This window comes from Salmo salar, chromosome 28 (assembly GCF_965601325.2).
Source record: "Salmo salar chromosome 28, fSalSal1, whole genome shotgun sequence".
Lineage (NCBI taxonomy): Eukaryota > Metazoa > Chordata > Actinopteri > Salmoniformes > Salmonidae > Salmo > Salmo salar.
The window spans coordinates 8196908-8220163 of NC_138318.1; the positions used below are offsets into that span (position 1 = coordinate 8196908).

The window sequence follows — 23256 nt, forward strand, 5'->3', positions numbered from 1 at the left end:
ATCTTTATAAGTTGAACACCCATGTAAAAAGTACTTGGAGGTACTCCCAATTTCATGATATGCAATTGGTAGTTAGTCTTTTCCCATCGCTGCAACTCTCGTATGGACTCGGGAGAGGCAAATGTCCTCCGAAACACGGCCCTGCCAAGCTGCGCTGCTTCTTGACACACTGCTCGCTTAATCTGGAAGCCAGCCGCACAAATGTGTCGGAGGAAACAACGTACATCTGCCGGTCGTGTCAGCGTGCATGCGCCCGGCCCACCAAAGGAGTCGCTAGAGCGCGATGGGGCAATGACATCCCGGGCCCGCCCAAACCCTCTCCTAACCCGGACAATGCTGGGCCAATTGTGCGCCACCTCATGGGTCTCCCGGTTGCAGGTGGCTGCGTCACAGCCCGGGATCAAACTCGGGTCTGTAGTGACGCCTCAAGCACCGAGATTCAGTGCCTTAGACAGCTGCGCCACTCGTGAGGCCCCAAAGTATATTTTACAGTGTACTTTACTGTACATACAGTATCTGTTCTTGTAATACACTTGACTTGATGTATTTCTCTGTGTTCTTCCCTCTGTCTCTACAGAACATTCCAGGACCTGTCCAGGCAGATGGATGTGTCCTACGGCACTGTGAGAGACTCAGCCGTCTATGAATACTTCAAGAACAAGGGCACCAACCCGCTGGAGCAGGACAGCACATACGCAGAGCTGTGGCGGACCATCAGCAAGAACAACGGCCATGACTACTCTGTGTCCAGTCCCTCAGAAGGCATCCGCAAGGTAGGTTGACGAAGACAAAACAGGTACATGCCAATAAAGAGAGGATGCCTAAGTACAGGCTGGCAACTCTTTTAAGTAGTAATTGCTTAGCTACTGTGTATTTCAAAAAAGAAAAAAAAAACGGTTCAGATTTGGCAAAAAAAAAACTGTCTTTCCATTGTCGTTTCACAGTATGAAGTCATACTGTTCTCCCTTAAACTGTGCCTGTAGTTCCACAGTATTTCAAACCAATTAGACAGGCAAATTCAACATTATCTTTGACTATCTGTCTGAATAAACTGCAAGTGCTGTTTTGTGACATTGTCACAATTATATTGGTTAATCTCATATACTGCCCGTAATAAATGGCCAAGAAAGAACAATACTTTGACTGCCAATATGCTGAGAAGTAATATTTCATATCATAGATCTTCACATTTGTACTGTGTACACATTTTAATTAGCTTTCTGTCACATTTAGTCTTTATACTACAAAACAAAGGCTTTTTGTCTCAAACTCAGCTAAATGAGCCTTTTAGCAGGATGGAAGATGTATTTGTGTTAGTTAACTGTAAGAGGTAGAAGTTACTTGGATACAACATCAAAACACACATCAGGCACCTTCTGTCTCTGGGCTCTATTTTGACAAACTTAGCGCAATGGTAAATCTTAGCGCTGGTGGTAGCGCTATAGGTTTGCGGTTTGTCCGAAATATTTTTGCTATTTTCACAACCAGAAGTATGGGCGCAGTAGCTGGCTGTGGTGCGAAAGGGCTAGTTTTGATGAATAAACAAGTTGTAGGTGTCAAGGTGTAGGTGTCAAGGCTTTGACCCTTCACTGGCCAATCAGAACGTGCTCCATGGTTCCATTTGGTTGTTATTTACAGTCTTGTATGTATTGCATTGTCATCAACTTTGAATATTAGTCCGTTATAGCCTAGTTTGTTAAATAGCCTACAGAAACAAAATAACAAAATGTCGACCTATCCCCTATTTGCTATCATGTTGAATATGTTTGCAGTCCACATTGTTCTAAGTAATTGCATGGCATCATTATAGAAATATATTGTTAAACGTTTCATTTGCACTGATATAGGCCTACTGTAAACTGCATTATGTCTGAGCCATGGACATGCCAAAGGTTGTCAATAAGCAAGATTAAATTCAGTATTGATAAGACCTAAAAAAGACATTGAATAATTCAATTATAATAAAAGGGAACATCAACTTGTTTTAATTAAATAGGCTATGTCTAAATTCAGTTAGAGGCACCATAATTGCTCCCCGTGGGCATATAATATTAGGTCTAAGACAATGTAGACTATGGAGGATTTGACACACATCCAAACTTTTCACAGGAGCTGGAAAAATATTCAATATAAAGACAATGGGGAAATGTCCTAAAGTCACTGATCCCTTTCATGCAGTGGGCATCCCACATAATGAGTATAAACTTTTCACAGAAGCTGGACAAAAAATGATGCTCAATATAAAGACTGTATGACTGTTTTGCTGCTCGTGATATTTTAAGAACACATGGGTGATGTATATAAGGCCTCCTCTGGCAAAATCCATGCCATGACCATTTGTGTTACCACTAAGACCAGCTTTTGGTCAGTCTTAAAGAGCAACTGAATGTAATAAGAAACGTATTCTTTTGAAAACAGCCTATGTGGCATTGATATGAGTCAGAAACATGTATTATACAAGCCATACCGTGGGGTGCTGGACCCAGTCAGGTCTTTGACACAACAATATAACAAGCCATACTGTGGGGGGCTGGACCAAGTCAGGTCTTTGACAATAATATAACAAGCCATACCGTGAGGGACTGGACCAAGTCAGATCTTTGACAACAATATAACAAGCCATACCGTGGGTTGCTGGGCCCAGTCAGGTCTAACACATTCACCCTCTCTCCCGCTGAAAGATCAGTCACAAAATGTTGGCATCATTGTAATAGGTTGTAATCAAGCCCTGGTGTCCAGCATGGGAACTGAAGAGGAGTACCTTGTGCGGTAGTCTCCGGGGCTGTAGGACTACTCCATATCATCTCGGCTCTGACACACACATGCAAACGCAAGCTTTGCAGTTCCATCAATCCATCTAGATACCTCTCACACCCTACAGTAGTAACCTGTGTATCATGAGAACCTTCATAAATCAGCAGAACAAGTATAACATATTTATTTACACTTTATATTGTGTCCTGTAATACTTTGAAATGAGACACCACCGGTCATAACACATCCATAAAGACTATATCGCATGACACTGTACTTAGTATAAAGTCAGACACCTTTAGTCATTCATAACACATACATAAGTATCTTATTATATGACACTGTACTTACTATAAAGTCAGACACCTTTGGTCATTCATAACACATTCATAAAGGCTTAATGATGTAAACACAAATGTGTTAACTCCAAAGGAAGTATCACTAACAGCTCAAATATATAAATATTAGTTTAAACCATGCATTTTCTTTTATTTATACATGTTTAAAACAATACAAATACATTATGTTGCAATAAGTCTAGCAATGCAGTTACATTGAACATTACACAGGGCTGTGAATAGTGTAGCTTGTCCCCTGAGCTGGAGGACAAATGGTTATTGCCTCATCTGACTGCTGGAGGTACTGCATGTTGGCTCCAACCTTAAAAGTAACAACAAATAAAGTTAGCAGATCTGTTAGCAATTGTTGTGAAGTCACAAAAATAATTTTAAATAACGATTGAGGTAGCTATGTAATCTAACTCAACACTTATATAACTACTACAGAACAATTTAAATTACAATAAATAAAGTTTAACTTGCTTGTTTTTCGCTGTCCAGTGGCACCACAAGTGGGCATTTGATTTGCATACACACTGAATTAAAGGTAACGACACAAAAATAAATTCCCAGACGTGGTATAAGCATTCTTGTGAACACAGAAAATCCAAATTGGTTTTTCTATTAAAAACTGGGGTAAAACGAGAACAAAATGGGGGAAATCCAAAACCTGGAAAAACAAAACCGAGAAAACGCAATATGGGGAAAAACCTGTATTAGGCAAAAATTACATACTGATTTTAAAGCACCCTACCAACACGTTTGGGAAAATTGAGATCAGGTCCAGTCAGGTCCATTTATCCAAAGCGACTTAGTCATGCATGCATACATTTTTACATATGGGTGGTCCTGGTAATCTAACCCACTATTCTGGTGTTGCAATGCTCTACCAAGATGCATGACAAGGTCATAAATGCTTTGTGAAGCCTCAACTTAATATGATTTATAAAGCCTTTATTAAGCGGTGCTTATGTCACATTTGAAATTGATGGTTATGTCACAGTCATTCCACATTTATGAACCCTTTATAGAGCATGACATGTGGTTAGATGATTTGTAACACATTTATGTAGTGCTTATGAAGGCATTATGAAGGCTTTATGAAGCCTTTATAAGCTGAACATTCATTTAAAGCTGACCGGAAAAAAATATATATCACAGAATGTACTGTAGCAATTTTTCTTGGGTTGTGTTTATTTCAAACCTGCCCACATGCCCGTGACTGGCTGCACCCAAGTAATCATCAATTCGGAGCGCAGCTGCACGAGACACGATCGTAATGTCCATGGTCAATTTGGTTTGACATTCGATATTCCTATGGGGCTAATTAAGGACCATCAGTAAATTACCTTTGCAAAGTATTCAGACGCCTCGACTTTTTCCACATTTTGTTAGATGACAGCCTTATTCAAAAATGTATTAAATTGTTTTTTCCCCTCATCAATCTACACACAATACCCCATAATGACAAAGCAAAAACAGGTTTTTAGAAATGTTTTCTCATTTATAAAAAATAAAAATAACATAAATATCACATTTACATAAGTATTCATACCTTTTACTCAGTACTTTGTTGAAGCCCCCAATGGCAGCAATTACAGCCTTGAGTCTTCTTGGGTATGCTGCTACATCCTGGCACACTTGTATTTGGGGAGTTTCTCCCATTCTTCTCTACAGGTCCTCTCAAGCTCTGTCAGGTTGGATGGGGAGCGTTGCTACACAGCTATTTTCAGGTCTGTCCAGAGATGTTCGATAGGGTTCAAGTCCAAGCTCTGACTAGGCCACTCAAGGACATTCAGAAACTTGTCCCGAAGCCACTCCTGCGTTGTCTTGGCTGTGTGCTTAGGGTCGTTGTCCTGTTTGAAGGTGAACCTTCGCCCCCAGTCTGAGGTACTGCACTCTGAAGCAGGTTTCCATCAAGGATCTCTCTGTACTTTTCTCCGTACACATTTGCCTCGATCCTGACTAGTCTCCCAGTCCCTGCCGCTGAAAAACACCCCCGCAGCATGATGCTGCCACCACCATGCTTCACCGTAGGGATGGTGCCAGGTTTCCTCCAGACGTGATGCTTGGCACTCTAGGAAGAGTGTTGATGGTTCCAAACGTATTCCATTTAAGAATAATGGAGTTCACTGTGTTCTTAGGGACCTTCAATACTGCAGAAATGTTTTCAAATCAAATCAAATTGTATTAGTCACATGTGCTGAATACAACAGGTGTAGACCTTACAGTGAAATGCTTACTTACGAGCCCCTAACCAACAATGCAGTTTAAGAAAAATATGGACAAGAATAATAAATACAAAAGCAACAAGTAATTAAAGAGCAGCAGTAAAATAACAATAGCGAGACTATATGCAGGGGTAACGGTATGGGGGGCAATGCAAATAGTCTGGGTAGCCATTTGATTAGGTGTTCAGGAGTCTTATGGCTTGGGTGTAGAAGCTGTTTAGAAGCCTCTTGGACCTAAAGTTGGTGCTCCAGTACCGCTTGCCATGCAGTAGCAGAGCGAACAGTCTGTGACTAGGGTGGCTGGAGTCTTTGACAATATTTAGGGCCTTCCTCTGACACCGCCTGGTATAGAGGTCCTGGATGGCAGGACGCTTGACCCCAGTGATGTACTGGGCCATTCGCACTACCCTCTGTAGTGCCCTTCCCCAGATCTGTGCCTCGATACAATTCTGTCTCGGAGCTCTACGGACAATTCCTTCGACCTCATGGCTTGGTTTTTGCTCTGACATGCACTGTCAACTGTGGGACCTTATATAGACAGGCGTGTGCCTTTCCAAATCATGTCCAATCATTTGAATCCACCCCAGGTGGACTCCAATCAAGTTGTAGAAACATCTGAAGGATGATCAATGGAAACAAGATGCACCTGAACTCATTTCGAGTCTCATAGCAAAGGGTCAGAATACTTATGTAAATGTGATATTTGATTTTCTAAAAACCTGTTTTGGCTTTGTTATCATGGGGTATTGTGTGCAGATTGCTGAGGATTTTTTTTATTGAATACATTTTAGAATGAGACTAACAAAATGTGTAAAAAGTCAAGGGGTCTGAATACTTTCCTTAGACACTGTAGACGGGACAATATTCTTCAATGTATAGCTCCGTATTTCAATGAATTAAAAACCTCAAACCAACTATACATTTTAGAAATGCATATACAAATATTTAAAGCTTTTAATGAGACAACTAAAAGGTGTGCAACACATTGTGTAATTTATTGATGGTCCCTAACTAGCCCCATAGAGTATCCAAAGTCAAAACAACTTTGCCACGGTCGCATATCGGCCGGCTGAAGCTAATTGGTGAAAGAAGCTTGCTAGCTAGTCTAGGCTACTTGGGGCGGCAGGTAGCTTAGTGGTTAGAGCATTGGGCCAGTAACCGAAAGGTTGCTAGATAAAATCCCTGAGCTGACAAGGTAAAATTCTGACATTCTGCCGCTGAACAAGGCAGTTAACCCATTGTTCCTAGGCCGTCATTGTAAATAAGAATTTGTTTTTAAATGACTTGCTTGGTTAAATAAAAAATAAAATACTTCCAAACAGAAGACCTGGTTACACTGTTTCAAGTTAATTAGAAGGGTGAGTAACTGTGTAGTGTTTTGGGAGAGTGAAAGTACAAATACTTCCCACTTTAGATCACACACACAAGAGACACCCACAACAAAGCACACCTCCAAAACCCAAATCTCGTTCTCAGTCGCATTTCCTGATTAGGAGAATTGAAACCGAGGCTAAATCAGGAAGTTCAGCCCCCCTGCCACAGCGCAAGCGAGCTGATGTTAGACAGGTAAATTGTTGAACGTGGTGTAAGGGGTGGAAAATGCCAATGCGCCAGTTTTTACTGTACATGATGAAATTGCAAACTAACTTACGTTTGACACTTGCACCTCTCGCGAAAGCTGAAAATAGAGCCCTCTAAGCTAAAAGGTTTTTCTATGAAATGAGCAAATAGCGCAGTCTACAATGAGACTCAAACTAGAAAAGACACCTTTGCAGGAAATGTATTGAAGTATGTATGTTTTCCACATGTTCATTAGAGTACAACACTTTCTTGGAGTTGGGATACTACAGTATAGTCACAGCAATTCCCACATGTAGGCCTTCTATTGTTCTAGGTTCTATCATGGAAAACAATGATTGCATAGAGGCAGAATGTATAGCGTCTGGATCATTAACAGGGTCATGACTGTCATTCCTCTGCAGGCGAAGAAGGGCCCGTATGCCTTTCTATGGGACATGGCTGTGGTGGAGTACGCCGCACTGACGGACGATGACTGCACCATCACTGTCACAGGAAACAGCATGAGCAGCAAAGGCTACGGCATCGCCATGCAGCATGGGAGTCCATACAGAGACCTCTTCTCCCAGAAGTGAGCAATGCCACCAACATCTCTCCTCATCATACACCATCTATGCTCAGTATACCAAACATGACCAACATTCAAAACATTGAGTTGCACCCCCCCTCAAGCAACCCCTCCATTTAGCCCTCAGAACAGCCTGAATTCGTCAGGGCATGGACTCTACAAGGCGTCGAAAGCGTTCGACAGGGATGCTGGCCCATGTTGACTCCAAAGCTTCCCACCGTTGTGTCAAGGTGGCTGGATGTCCTTTGTGTGTGACCATTCTTTATACAAGCGGGAAACTGTTGAGCATGAAAAACCCAGCAGCGTTAGAGTTTTTGACATAAACCCATACCCCGTACCCCGTTCAAAGGCACTTACATTTTTTGTCTTGCCTATTCACCCTCTGAATGCCACAAATACATCATCCATGTCTCAATTGTCTCGATGCTTAAAAATCCTTCTTTAACCTGTCTCCTCCCCTTCATCTACACTGTTGCAGTAGATTTAACAAGTGACATCAATAAGGGATCATAGCTTTCACCTAGATTCACCTGGTCAGTCTATGTCATGGAAAGAGATGGTGTTCTTAACGTTTTGTATACTCAGTGTATATTGTAATGACCCTGGTGTTGAGAAGCACAATTAACGCTCCCCAAAGCGAGCTTTCTTGGAGCAGCTGTAACATGTCCGGCTTTGCGACCCAAGGGTTGCAAGTTCGAGTCTCGCCTCGGAACCCCGTGCTACTCCCTTGTTTCATTACAATATTTATGCATTATAGATATACCGTCACTTTTTCAACAGTTCTATATAGTATGTAATTCTCCTCCCTTCTCCCTCTCCTTTCATCCCCCCATCTCTTCCTTCCATCACCTTGAGGAAATATCCTAAGTCTAAGTGCATATGGTTTAACGCACACATCCTTTGATTCCTAATTACTTTCTCTGCTTCATAAGAGCCATAAACATAATCACTGATGGTTGACGGTGCCTGAGGGAATTGAGCACCGTAATTGGCTGAGAGGTCATTCGGTGGTTATACTCAGCCATTTTAGGAGGAGTTTGACGAGGGAATTTTTTTACATTTTATTTTTATTTCACCTTTATTTAACCAGGTAGGCTAGTTGAGAACAAGTTCTCATTTGCATCTGCGACCTGGCCAAGATAAAGCATAGCAATTCGACACATACAACAACACAGAGTTACACATGGAATAAACAAAACATACAGTCAATAATAGAGTAGAAAAAAAGAAAACAAAAAAGTGCATATACAGTTAGTGCAAATGAGGTAAGATAAGGGAGTTAAGGCAGTAAATAGGCCATGGTGGCGAAGTAATTACAATATAGCAATTAAACACTGGAATGGTAGATGTGCAGAAGAAGAATGTGCAAGTAGAGATACTGGGATGCAATGGAGCAAGATAAATAAATAAATACAGCATGGGGAAGAGGTAGATAGATGGGCTGTTTACAGATGGGCTATGTACAGGTGCAGTGATCTGTGAGCTGCTCTGACACCTGGTGCTTAAAGCTAGTGAGGGAGATATGAGTCTCCAGCTTCAGTGATTTTTGCAGTTCGTTCCAGTCAGTGGCAGCAGAGAACTGGAAGGAAAGGCGACCAAAGGAGGAATTGGCTTTGGGGGTGACCAGTGAGATATACCTGCTGGAGCGCGTGCTACGAGTGGGTGTTGCTATAGTGACCAGTGATCTGAGATAAGGCGGGGCTTTACCTAGCAGAGACTTGTAGATAACCTGTACCCAGTGGGTTTGGCGACGAGTATGAAGCGAGGGCCAACCAACGAGAGCGTACAGGTCGCAGTGGTGGGTAGTGTATGGGGCTTTGGTGACAAAACGGATGGCACTGTGATAGACTGCATCCAATTTGTTGAGTAGAGTGTTGGAGGCTATTTTATAGCTGCAATCGCCGAAGTCGAGGATCGGTAGGATGGTCAGTTTTACGAAGGTATGTTTGGCAGCATGAGGGAAGGATGCTTTGTTGCGATATAGGAAGCCGATTCTAGATTTAATTTTGGATTGGAGATGCTTAATGTGAGTCTGGAACGAGAGTTTACAGTCTAACCAGACACCTAGGTATTTGTAGTTGTCCACGTATTCTAAGTCAGAGCCATCCAGAGTAGTGATGCTGGATGGGCGGGCAGGTGCGGGCAGTGATCGATTGAAGAGCATGCATTTAGTTTTACTTGCATTTAAGAGCAGTTGGAGGCCACGGAAGGAGAGTTGTATGGCATTGAAGCTCGTCTGGAGGTTAGTTAACACAGTGTCCAAAGAGGGGCCAGAAGTATACAGAATAGTGTCGTCTGTGTAGAGGTGGATCAGAGAATCACCAGCAGCAAGAGCGACATCATTGATGTATACAGAGAAGAGAGTCGGCCCGAGAATTGTACCCTGTGGCACCCCCATAGAGACTGCCAGAGGTCCGGACAACAGGCCCTCCGATTTGACAAACTGAACTCTATCAGAGAAGTAGTTGGTAAACCAGGCAAGTCAATCATTTGAGAAACCAAGGCTGTCGAGTCTGCCAATAAGAATGTGGTGATTGACAGAGTCGAAAGCCTTGGCCAGGTCGATGAATATGGCTGCACAGTAATGTCTCTTATTGATGGCGGTTATGATGTCGTTTAGGACCTTGAGCGTGGCTGAAGTGCACCCATGACCAGCTCTGAAACCAGATTGCATAGCGGAGAAGGTACGGTGGGATTCGAAATAGTCGGTAATCTGTTTGTTAACTTGACTTTCGAAAACCTTAGAAAGACAGGGTAGGATAGATATAGGTCTGTAGCAGTTTGGGTCTAGAGTGTCACCCCCTTTGAAGAGGGGGATGACCGCGGCAGCTTTCCAATCTTTGGGAATCTCAGATGATACAAAAGAGAGGTTGAACAGGCTAGTAATAGGGGTTACAACAATTTCAGCAGATCATTTTAGAAAGTGAGGGTCCAGATTATCTAGCCCGGCTGATTTGGAGGGGTCCAGATTTTGCAGCTCTTTCAGAACATCAGCTATCTGGATTTGGGTGAAGGAGAAAAGATGGGGGCTTTGGCGGGTTGCTGTGGAGGGTGCCGGGCAGTTGACGGGGGTAGGGGTAGCCAGGTGGAAAGCATGGCCAGCTGTAGAGAAATGCTTATTGAAATTCTCAATTATAGTGGATTTATCGGTGGTAACAGTGTTTCCTAGCCTCAGAGCAGTGGGCAGCTGGGAGGAGGTGCTCTTATTCTCCATGGACTTTACAGTGTCCCAGAACCTTTTTGAGTTTGTACTACAGGATAAAAAATTCTGTTTGAAAAAGCTAGCCTTAGCTTTCCTAACTGCCTGTGTATATTTGTTCCTAACTTCCCTGAAAAGTGGCATATCACAGGGGCTATTCGATGCTAATGCAGAATGCCACAGGCTGTTTTTGTGCTGGTCAAGGGCAGACAGGTCTGGAGTGAACCAAGGCCTATATCTATTCCTAGTTCTACATTTTTTGAATGGGGCATGCTTATTAAATATGGTGAGGAAGGCGCTTTTAAAGAATAACCAGGCATTGTCTACTGACGGGATGAGGTCAATGTCATTCCAGGATACCCCGGCCAGGTCGATTAGAAAGGCCTGCTCGCAGAAGTGTTTTAGGGAGCGTTTGACAGTGATGAGGGGTGGTTGTTTGGTCGCAGACCCATTACGGATGCAGGCAATGAGGCAGTGATTGCTGAGATCTTGATTGAAAACAGCAGAGGTGTATTTGGAGGGCGAGTTAGTTAGGATGATATCTATGAGGGTGCCCGTGTTTACGGATTTGGGGTTGTACCTGGTAGGTTCATTGTTAATTTGTGTGAGATTGAGGGCATCAAGCTTAGATTGTAGGATGGCCGGGGTGTTAAGCATGTCCCAGTTTAGGTCACCTAGTAGCACGAGCTCAGAAGATAGATGGGGGGCAATCTATTCACATATGGTGTCCAGGGCACAGCTGGGGGCAGAGGGTGGTCTATAGCAAGCGGCAATAGTGAGAGACTTGTTTCTGGAAAGGTGAATTTTTAGAAGTAGAAGCTCGAATTGCTTGGGTACAGACCTGGATAGTAAGACAGAACTCTGCAGGCTATCTTTGCAGTAGATTGCAACACCTCCCCCTTTGGCAGTTCTATCTTGGCGGAAAATGTTATAGTTAGGGATGGAGATTTCAGGTTTTTGATGGTTTTCCTAAGCCAGGATTCAGACACGGCTAAGACATCCGGGTTGGAAGAGTGTGCTAAAGCAGTGAATGAAACAAACTTAGGGAGTTGGCTTCTAATGTTAACATGCATGAAACCAAGGCTTTTAGGGTTAAAGAAGTCAACAAATGAGAGCACCTGGGGAGTGGGAGTGGAGCTAGGCACTGCAGGACCTGGATTAACCTCTACATCACCAGAGTAACAGAGGAGAAGTAGGATAAGGGTACGGCTAAAGGCTATACGAACTGGCCGTCTAGCACGTTCGGAACAGAGAGTAAAAGGAGCAGGTTTCTGGGAACGATAGCATAGATTCAAGACATAGTGTACAGACAAAGGTAAGGTAGGATGTGAGTACATTGGAGGTAAACCTAGGCATTGAGTAATGATGAGAGAGATATTGTCCCTAGAGACGTTTAAACCAGGTGATGTCATCGCATATGTAGGAGGTGGAACAACATGGTTGGTTAAGGCATATTGAGCTGGGCTAGAGGCTCTACAGTGAAATAGGACAGTGGGTTGCTGACTGATAGCTGGTAGGTAGTTAATTTAGCTGGCTTGCTTCAGTTGAGGGATTCCAGATCAGAAGTAAATAGAAATACTTTTGATATTTTTTTTTTCATCCACGCCACATTGGGTGAGGCGGGTTGCAGGAGAGTATTTAGAAGTTGAGGTTTAGGAAAATATTTTTAAAAGATATGCGAAGAAAAAGATATAAAAAGATATATACAAGGGACACGACAGGACAAAGATGTCTGACTGCTACGCCATCTTGGAAATACAAGGCCCACTAACATATGTTTTTACTACCGAGTGACTTTATAAAAACACTAAGTGAAAATGCTCTTTATAAAGGTCAGGAGTTACCGTAGTTTAAAGACTCATTCACAGAGGCTTAATGCATGATTGTAATGCCCTTGTCTATATGTTTTATATATACACATGCACACTGAACCAAAACATAAACGCAACATGCAACAGTTTCAAAGATTTTACTGAGTTACTGTTCATATAAGGAAATCAGTCAATTGAAATAAATTCAATAGGCCCTAATCTATGGATTTGACATGACTGGGAATTGTAGTGGAAAAAGTACCCAATTGTCATACTTGAGTAAAAGTCAACATACCTTAATAGAAAATGACTCAAGTGAAAGTTACCCAGTAAAATATTACTTGAGTAAAAGTCAATGTATTTTGTTTTAAATATACTTAAAAGTAAAGTTATTAATAATTTCAAATTCCGTATATTAAGCAAACCAGACGGCACCATTTTCTAGTTTTTTTTTAAATTTATGGCTGTGCGCAGTTGCTGGATATTGGCGGGAACTGAATGGCACCACAATGGGCCTCAGGATCTCGTCACGGTATCTCTGTGCTTTCAAATTAGCATAGATAAATGCAATTGTGTTCGTTGTCCATAGCTTATGCCTGCCTGCCGATACCATAACCCCATCGCCACCATGGGGCACTCTACTCACAACGTTGACATCTGCAAACTACCCACCCACACAACGCCATACACCATCTGGCCGGGATTAATCCGTGAAGAGCACACTTCTCCAGGGTGCCAGTGGCCATTGAAGGTGAACATTTGCCCACTGAAGTCAGTTACAACGCAATCAGGTCAAGACCCTGGTGAGGACGATGAGCACGCTGATGAGCTTCCCTGAGATGGTTTCTGACAGTTTGTGCAGAAAGTCTTTGGTTGTACAAACCAACAGTATCATCAGCTGTCCGGGTAGCTGGTCTCAGATGATCTCGCTGGTGAAGAAGTCGGATGTGGAGGTTCTGGGCTGGCGTGGTTACATGTGGTCTGCAGTTGTGAGGCTGGTTGGACGTTCTCCCAAATTCTCTAAAACGACGTTGGAGGCAGCTTATGGTAGAGAAATGAACATCAAATTCTCTGGCAACAGCTCTGGTGGACATTACTGCAGTCAGCATGCCAATAGCACGCTACGTCAAAACTTGAGACATCTGTGGCATTGTGTTGTGTGACAAAACTGCACATTTTAGAGTGCCATTGTATTGTCCCCAGCTCAAGGTGCACCTGTGTAATGATCATGCTGTTTATTCTGCTTCTTGATATGCCACATCTGTCAGGTAGATGGATTATCTTGGCAAATGAGAAATGCTCACTAACAGGTATGTAAACACATTTATAGACAACATTTTTGAGAAAAAAACTTTTTGTCCATATGGAACATTTCTGGGATCTTTTATTTCAGCTTATGAAACATGGGACCAACACTTTACATGTTGTGTTTATATTTTTGTTCAGTATATTTACATTTCCCCTTTCAATTATATATTATCACACAGAGTGCATTTAGAAAGTATTCAGACCCATTCACTTTTTCCACATTTTGTTACGTTACAGCCTTATTCTAAAATTGATTAAACGTTTTTTTCCCCTCATCAATCTACACACAATACCCCATAATGACAAAGCAAAAACTGGTTTATACACTGCTCAAAAAAATAAAGGGAACACTTAAACAACACAATGTAACTCCAAGTCAATCACACTTCTGTGAAATCAAACTGTCCACTTAGGAAGCAACACTGATTGACAATACATTTCACATGCTGTTGTGCAAATGGAATAGACAACAGGTGGAAATTATAGGCAATAAGCAAGACACCCCCAATAAAGGAGAGGTTCTGCAGGTGGGGACCACAGACCACTTCTCAGTTCCTATGCTTCCTGGCTGATGTTTTGGTCACTTTTGAATGCTGGCGGTGCTTTCACTCTAGTGGTAGCATGAGACAGAGTCTACAACCCACACAAGTGGCTCAGGTAGTGCAGCTCATCCAGGATGGCACATCAATGCGAGCTGTGGCAAGAAGGTTTGCTGTGTCTGTCAGCGTAGTGTCCAGAGCATGGAGGCGCTACCAGGAGACAGGCAAGTACATCAGGAGACGTGGAGGAGGCCATAGGAGGGCAACAACCCAGCAGCAGGACCGCTACCTCCGCCTTTGTGCAAGGAGGAGCAGGAGGAGCACTGCCAGAGCCCTGCAAAATGACCTCCAGCAGGCCACAAATGTGCATGTGTCTGCTCAAACGGTCAGAAACAGACTCCATGAGGGTGGTATGAGGGCCCGACGTCCACAGGTGGGGGTTGTGCTTACAGCCCAACACCGTGCAGGACGTTTGGCATTTGCCAGAGAACACCAAGATTGGCAAATTCGCCACTGGCGCCCTGTGCTCTTCAAAGATGAAAGCAGGTTCACACTGAGCACGTGACAGACGTGACAGAGTCTGGAGACGCCGTGGAGAATGTTCTGCTGCTTGCAACATCCTCCAGCATGACCGGTTTGGCGGTGGGTCAGTCATGGTGTGAGGTGGCATTTCTTTGGGGGGCCGCACAGCCCTCCATGTGCTCGCCAGAGGTAGCCTGACTGCCATTAGGTACCGAGATGAGATCCTCAGACCCCTTGTGAGACCATATGCTGGTGCGGTTGGCCCTGGGTTCCTCCTAATGCAAGACAATGCTAGACCTCAAGTGGCTGGAGTGTGTCAGCAGTTCCTGCAAGAGGAAGGCATTGATGCTATGGACTGGCCTGCCCGTTCCCCAGACCTGAATCCAATTGAGCACATCTGGGACATCATGTCTCGCTCCATCCACCAACGCCACGTTGCACCACAGACTGTCCAGGAGTTGGCGGATGCTTTAGTCCAGGTCTGGGAGGAGATCCCTCAGGAGACCATCCGCCACCTCATCAGGAGCATGCCCAGGCGTTGTAGGGAGGTCATACAGGCACATGGAGGCCACACATACTACTGAGCCTCATTTTGACTTGTTTTAAGGACATTACATCAAAGTTGGATCAGCCTGTAGTGTGGTTTTCCACTTTAATTTTGAGTGTGACTCCAAATCCAGACCTCCATGAGTTGATAAATTGGATTTCCATTGATTATTTTTGTGTGATTTTGTTGTCAGCACATTCAACTATGTAAAGAAAAAAGTATTTAATAAGATTATTTCTTTCATTCAGATCTAGGATGTGTTGTTTAAGTGTTCCCTTTATTTTTTTGAGCAGTGTATAATTCTTTGCTAATTCATAAAAAATAAAACACTGAAATATGACATTTACATAAGTATTCAGACCCTTTACTCAGATTACAGCCTCGAGTCTTCTTTGGTATGACGCTACAAGCTTGGCACACCTGTATTTGGGGAGTTTCTCCAATTCTTCTCTGCAGATCCTCTCAAGCTCAGTCAGCTTGGATGGAGCGTCGCTGCACAGCTATTTCAGGTCTCTCCAGAGATGTTCAATCGGGTTCAAATCTGGTCTCTGGCTGGACCACTCAAAGACATTCAGAGAATTGTCCTGAAGCCACTCCTGCATTGTCTTGGCTGTGTTCTTAGGGTTGTTGTCCTGTTGGAAGGTGAACCTTCGCCCAAGTCTGAGCTCCTGAGCGCTCTGGAGCAGGTTTTCATCAAGGATCTCTCTGTACTTTGCTCCGTTCATCTTTCCCTCGATCCTGACTAATCTCCTAGTCCCTGCCGCTGAAAAACATCTCCACAGCATGATGCTGCCACCCCCATGCTTCACCGTAGGGATGGTGCTAGGTTTCCCCCAGACGTGACACTTGGCATTTAGGCTAAAGAGTTCAATCTTGGTTTCATCAGACCAGAGAATCTTGTTTCTCATGTGTTGTCATGTGCCTTTTACTGAGGAGTGGCTTCCGTATGGCCACTATGATAAAGGCCTGATTGGTGGAGTGCTGCAGAGATGGTTGTCCTTCTGGAAGGTTCTCCCATCTCCACAGAGGAACTCTGGAGCTCCGTCAGAGTGAACATCAGGTTTTTGGTCACCTCCCTAACCAAGGCCCTTCTTTCCCGATTGCTCAGTTTGGCCGGGCGGCCAGCTCTAGGAAGAGTTTTGGTGGTTCCAAACGTCTTCCATTTAAGAATGATGGAAGCCATTGGGTTCTTGAGGACCTTCAATGCTGCAGACATTTTTTGGTACCCTTCCCCAAATCTGTGCCTCGACACAATCCTGTCACGGAGCTCTACGGACAATTCCTTCGACATCATGGCTTGGTCTGTGCTCTGACATGCACCGTCAACTCTGGGACCTTATATAGACAGGTGTGTTCCTTTCAAAATCATGTCCAATAAATGTAATTTACCACAGGTGGACTCCAATGATGTTGTAGAAACATCAAGGATGATCAATGCAAACAGGATGCACCTGAGCTCAATTTCTAGTGTCATTTCATTTTTTTTTATTTTAATAAATGTAAAAAAATAATCTAAAAACCTGTTTTCACTTTGTCTTTATGGGATATTGTGTGTAGCTTGATGAGAATAAGGCTGTAAGGTAACATAATGTGGAAAAATGTAAGGGGTCTGAATACTTTCCAAATGCACTGTATTGTAGCACAGTTAGAATGGGTTTGTATAATGCTTTTAGTTTGGATTACTTCTCACTAAACCACCCTTGAGGAGCTACTTGTTGTATTTGAATTACAGAGTAGGAGATCACTACAACATGTCCTTGAAGGCTCTTGACTCTGTGTATCATGCTGCTCTTCGTTTTGTCACCAATCAGAGACATCTAACTCATCATTGCGATCTCTACGCTGCTGTTGGATTTACATCACTAGCAACAGGCAGGCCCAAACACTGGTATATTGTTTTTTATAAGGCCATTTTAGGAAAACTGCCATTTTATCTATCGTCCCTTCTAGCTCGGAATGAAAACACATATAAGCTCAGATCTCAATCTTGTTTTATGCTAAGAGTCCCGAAACCTAGAACCGAGCATCGAAAAGGTCTTTCCATTACTCATTCCCGTGGTCTTGGAATTCCCTCCAAGCCAACCTAAAACCCCAGGACCTGGTGTCCCTGGAGGAGTTCAAAGGACAAATTGGTTAACAGTTTGTTGAGACATGTAGTTCTTCCTAGTATCCACTAGTTTGTGTTGCCTTATGTAAGGAAGCATGTTGTGTTACTTCACACACACACCACACACATGCCTGCACGCGAGCACACACACACACACACACACACACACTGTTTATTTGCTGTTGTATTTGTGCTGTTGCCAGTGTCTTCTGTGTTGTCTTTTTTTGTCATTGTTTTTTTAATGTTTTTTTAGCCCAGCCCCCGTCCCCACAGGAGGCCTTTTGTCTCTTGCCAGGCCATCATTGTAAATAAGAATTTGTTCTGAATTGACTAGCCTGCTTAAATAAAGGTTCAATCAAAAAATAATATTTGTTTTGCTATATCAGCACAGGTTGAAATCAATAAATAAGTTGCATGTTCCTGCTGAGTTGCCTTATGAAATCAACCGATTATGAATTCATAACAAGCGTTGGTTTGGATTAAAGAATAATCATTCAACATGCTAATTACTTCCATGAAAAAAGGCTCAAAATGGATAGTTTAACTAAATACTGTACTTGGGCATTGACTTCAATTTTTCACAAAGTTTGAAAGTCTTTGTTCATTAGTTGCAGGATGCTGACTGGGTAAATCTGTCCATAATCACATGTAAGCTACAGGACTGTTTCGCTTGCACAGACTGGAATATGTTCCGGGGATTCATCCGATAACATTGAGTTTACTACATCAGTCACCGGCATCATCAATAAGTGCATCGACGACATCGGCCCTACAGTGACCATACATACATATCCCAACCAGAAGCCATAGATTACAGGCAACAGCTGCACTGAGCTAAAGGCTAGAGCTGCCACTTTCAAGGAGCTGGACACTACCAGGATGCGTACTCAGAGCCTGCGCTGACCAGCTGGAAAGTGCCTTCACTGACATTTTTCACCTCTCCCTGACCCAATCAGTAATATCTACATGTTTCAAGCAGACCACCATAGACCTTGGGCCCAAGAACACCAAGATAACCTGTCTAAATGACTATTGCCATGTAGCACTCACATCTGTAGCCATGAAATGCTTTGAAAGGCTGGTCCTGGCTCACATCAACAAACACCATCATTCCAGACACCCTGGACCCACTCCAATTCACATACTGCCCCAACAGATACACAGATGACGCCATCTCTATTGCACTCCACACTTACCTCTCCCACCTGGACAAGAGGAACACTTATGTGAGAACGCTGTTCATTGACTATAGCTCAGTGTTCAACACCGTTGTGCCCTCCACGCGTACGCCCTCTCTAAGAAATGATCATGGCCCAAACACCAACACAGCCGTGAAGAAGGCACGACAACACCGATTTCCCCCTCAGGAGGCTGAAAAGATTTGGCACAGGCCCTCAGATCCTCAAACAGTTCTACAGCTGCACCATTGAGAGCATCTCGAATGGCTGTATCACCACTTGTTATGGCAACTGCTTTGCATCCGACCACACGGCGCTACAGAGGGTAGTGCGTAAGGCCCAGTACACCATTGGTCTGAGCTCCCTGTCATCCAGGACCTGTACACCAGGCAGTATCAGAGGAAGGCCCTAAAAATTGTCAAAAACTCCAGTGACACGGCAAGTGGTACCGATGAACCAAGTCTGGAACCAACAGGACCCTGAACAGCTTCTACCCACAAGCCATAAGACTGCTACTGTAAATAGTTAGTTAAATAGTTAACCAATAGCTACCCAGACTGTGCATTGACACTTTTTGACTCATCATATATGTTGCCTCTACTGTTTATTATCTATCCTGTTGCCTGGTCACTTTATCCCTACCTATATGTACATATCTACCTCAATTACCTCGTACCGCCACACATCGACTCGGTACTGGTACCTCGTGTATATAGCCAAGTTATCTTTACTCATTGTGTATTTATTCCTTGTGTTATTATTATTATTTTTCTATTACAGTATTTTTTTCTTTTTTTTCCTCTCTATATTGTTGGGAAGCACCCGTAAGTAAGCATTTCACTGTTAGTCTACACCTCTTGTTTATGAAGCATGTGACAAATACAATGTGATTTGACCAACTAGGACTGTGTAATCATATTGGCCAAGGATTTACCCAAAATGAATCCCAAAATCACTGTCTTGACTGCATTCCCACACATCTTGTTTTGATTCTTCTCAGTTATAAAAGCTCCAAAGCATCCATGAAAACAACCCAAAATGTTTCGTCACACTATCTTTTAGATAAGAAATCTAAATAAACAACAATGAGTGCCATCCCAACTCCACAACCAGAATGAACTGCCGTTCTAGTGACTAAAACCAGGTCTTAGGATAGGAACAATGATCCTTCTACAAAGCAGAACCAGTTTCAACCAGCTTGATCAGGTTTGATCTGGGGCTCTTGGAGGCCACACGCCCACACCTTCGATAAGTCACCAATGCGGTGGAACATTTAAATCCTCTCCACTCTTCCGAGGTGTGCTACGTCAGGGCCCTTCAGAGTGCACACTCAGTACGCAGGGTCACAGCAAGTGAAGAGCGGGGTCAGAGCTTATTAAGGGATGAGGTCCCTCCGCGGAAGATCCTCAATAATGCCTATTCCTACGACACTGAACTGAACGCTGTCCCTCTATCTACGCTCATGATGGCCTGGATGAATATCCGTCTGGGAAATTCAGGGCTAACGGAGTGGTGGGGGTGGTGGGAGTGTGATGTGCTTCGAGGACAGCTGGGAGGCTGCTCAGGGGGTAATAACAGGCTGAACCAGAATGTCATCTCCTCTACAGAGACGGATTCATCTTACTTGCCACCGACCCCTTCCCATCATCATAATCCATTTCCCTCTCTCCTTCCCACTCTCCGCACCCTCGTCTATCCATAACCTTACAAATTCGCCATGGGCTCCTTTTAATCTCAGAAATTGCTGTGGCGGTAGGGTTTGCCCAAAGGGGCGGTTCTCTGATAATGGTTGTTTCCTCTTTGCCATGGCTAATTTTTCTTTTAATTAAGCAGTTCTTCCATCTGTTTTATTTTGGATTTCATTTGTGGCAATGAAGGAATACTAAAGCTGACATTTAATGAAGTTTACTGTCGGGTTTAATTCATTGAGCAGGCATAATTCAAACAAATCACACTTAAAATGCTGTGCTGTGGGAATTGTCAAAAATGAATGCATTCATCTACGGAAGATAAAAGCAGGTCTATTTTTCATTCTTCCTTTAGTTCCATGATAGCATATGAGTAGTATATATGCAACTAGGGTCCTAGTCCTTAGTCTCAATTCTTTGCGTAACAGCCTTAACTTAATACAACAGCCTGTTTTGAGCGAAGCAGAGGAAGCATATGTCTCTTACACCCAGATATTTCCCCTCCTTGCAGGATCCTGGAGCTGCAGGAAAAAGGAGACCTGGACATCCTGAAGCAGAAGTGGTGGCCACGTACGGGCCGCTGTGACCTCAACAGCCACTCCAACGCCACGCCCGACGGGAGGTCCCTGAAGCTGCACAGCTTTGCCGGGGTCTTCTGTGTCCTGGCCGCCGGACTGCTGCTGGCCTGCCTGGTTGCCGGCCTGGAGATGTGGTGGAACAGCAACCGCTGCGGGCAAGAGCAGCCCAAAGAGGTGACCGAGCACAGAGCCCGGAGGACAGGGCAGCAGGGGGAGGACACTGCCACACTCTACTTTAAGGATCCAGCCGCAGACCACAGTCCCGATTTAGTCGAGCTCCAGTACACGCAGTTGTAGATTGTGCTCTGATTGAAATCAAATTTGGTCTCTCTAATCTATCCCCCCTCTTCTCTGAAACCAAATCCATCTGTTTTTGTATGGCATACGTACCTCACACAGCTCACAGATAAAGACGAATCCCCCTTATCATTTTCTTACTAATATATTTCCATCTTGATTATTGATATTTTTTGGAAACTCTTCGAATTTGATCATCGCTGTATGTTAATCACACATCATCGGTGTATGTTAATCACACATCATCGGTGTATGTTAATCACACATCATCGGTGTATGTTAATCATAAACCCTTAAGCTGCCTTCAGGATAACAAACTGCCCAACCAATATGTTTTTTTTGAGATAAGCAATTCCTGCATTTTTCAAGTCTCTTACTAATATGTCAGAACAACTGATTTCGGACAGTGATGAGCATCAGTCCCCAGCAAATTTTCCAGTCACATACTTTGTATTGAATTATTGTCAAAACCTTTTTCGCTCAGCCAAAGTTTCGCCATTTTCAATTCAGCAAGATTCTCTGTAGGGATATTAACTAACTATATCCAGATGAAATGCATAGAAATAGAATGAATAGAACAGACAAATCACTGACTTGAATGGTTATACCCATTCAGTTAATTCAATTTCTATGCATTTAATCCTATCCGATAGGTGAAATCGAGAAATATAACTTTTGAAAACTGGTCCCAGAGGATTACACATTCAAAGGGAGATTTGAATACCTTTTTAAATGCCTTATTTCAGAGTAGATCCATGTATCTATTTGATTCATGTCAATGTGAATCAGCCAAATATGAAATATGACATTTCTGAGAAAACGTCAGTATCGAGTTTGTTTTAAGTTCCCCATAACATTAGTGTTCCTGAAATAATCAAAACCCATTGATTACCAACACAGTTCCTTACCCTGAATTGTAAACACATCTATACTGCCTACCACAGAGAACCATTTTAATTGATTCTCGTAAGACTTTCCCCTGCTAAGTGCCTGCTAAACTGATTGACACCGATTACACCTTATACCTCATTGCCAGTTCACGTTAAGCCTTTCTATTTAGTTTAATCCACTCAAGTTACTGCGATTATGTGAACGTGTCTAAAGAGGCCTCTCACATGAGAGAGTTACTCTCCCCTTGCATGTGACATGAGACAGGTTAAGGCTTGACATGGATCCGTAAACTAAAGTGTGAGCAGAAACAGGATGTTTGCATGGGTCTGTCACCCCACAGCAATAAGAGCCACTATATCTGTCCAACCCAGTCCATAATCCCTAGTAATTCCCTGTGTGACGTCTTATTGCAATTATATGTCAATGTGGACATCCATACGTTTTTATTCTTGACTGTTCTATGATCTCGTGCAGGTTACTAAGGATTACAGACTGGCAAGGGTTTCTGGTCCATTGACATATAATGACATTACCACTGCTTCACCGGAAGGGAGGAAGGACATTTGGACAGAGAGAGAAAGAGACTGGGATGAAGCAGAAGCTATTGACACAGGTCAGAATAGAGCTCCTAAGATCTGATTTGTGCTGCTGCATTAAAGAGGCACTCTGATCTGTCCGATTGGGCTTGGAGGGGAGGGGGGGGGGGGGCATCTTGATCTAAAACTTCACAACACCATCTCATCTCTGGCAATCTTCTATTCTCTGATTGTTATTCTGTTTCTTCCCCATTTTTGGTTAGTTCCTTTTGTAGTGGATGGATGCGTGCATGACAAGGGCTTGTCTCTCACCCTCACGTAGAAACATTGTATGGGGAATAAGAGGAAGTTAATTCAGCGACATATTCTATGAACTACCTCACTATGATGCTTTATGAAGGTATTTATTATGCCTTTTACAAACATTGTTATAACACTTGTTATACGCAGTCATGGCTGTTTGCATACATATCTCTAAATGGGTTCGTCAAGTTTGACGAAGGTGGTGTATAGAACGTGTTACAGATACAGAGATGAGCCACAATACAGGACGTATGCGTAATCATCATAGTCTTATGCATACGGA

At 43.2% G+C, this 23256-nt stretch overlaps 1 protein-coding gene across 2 annotated transcripts in view; it reads left to right on the forward strand.

Moving 5' to 3' along the window:
- Positions 1-23256, forward strand: part of LOC106589364 (glutamate receptor ionotropic, delta-1) — a 455232-nt gene that overhangs the window by 427722 nt on the left and 4254 nt on the right. The window contains exons 13-16 of one of the 2 annotated variants that reach the window (XM_014179240.3): positions 578-773; positions 7306-7472; positions 20880-21120; positions 22609-22747. In XM_014179240.3, coding sequence (XP_014034715.1) covers positions 578-773; positions 7306-7472; positions 20880-21120; positions 22609-22747 — 743 coding nt within the window. The remainder of the gene's footprint in view (positions 1-577; positions 774-7305; positions 7473-20879; positions 21121-22608; positions 22748-23256) is intronic. The other variant, XM_014179241.3, reaches the window with a different exon arrangement.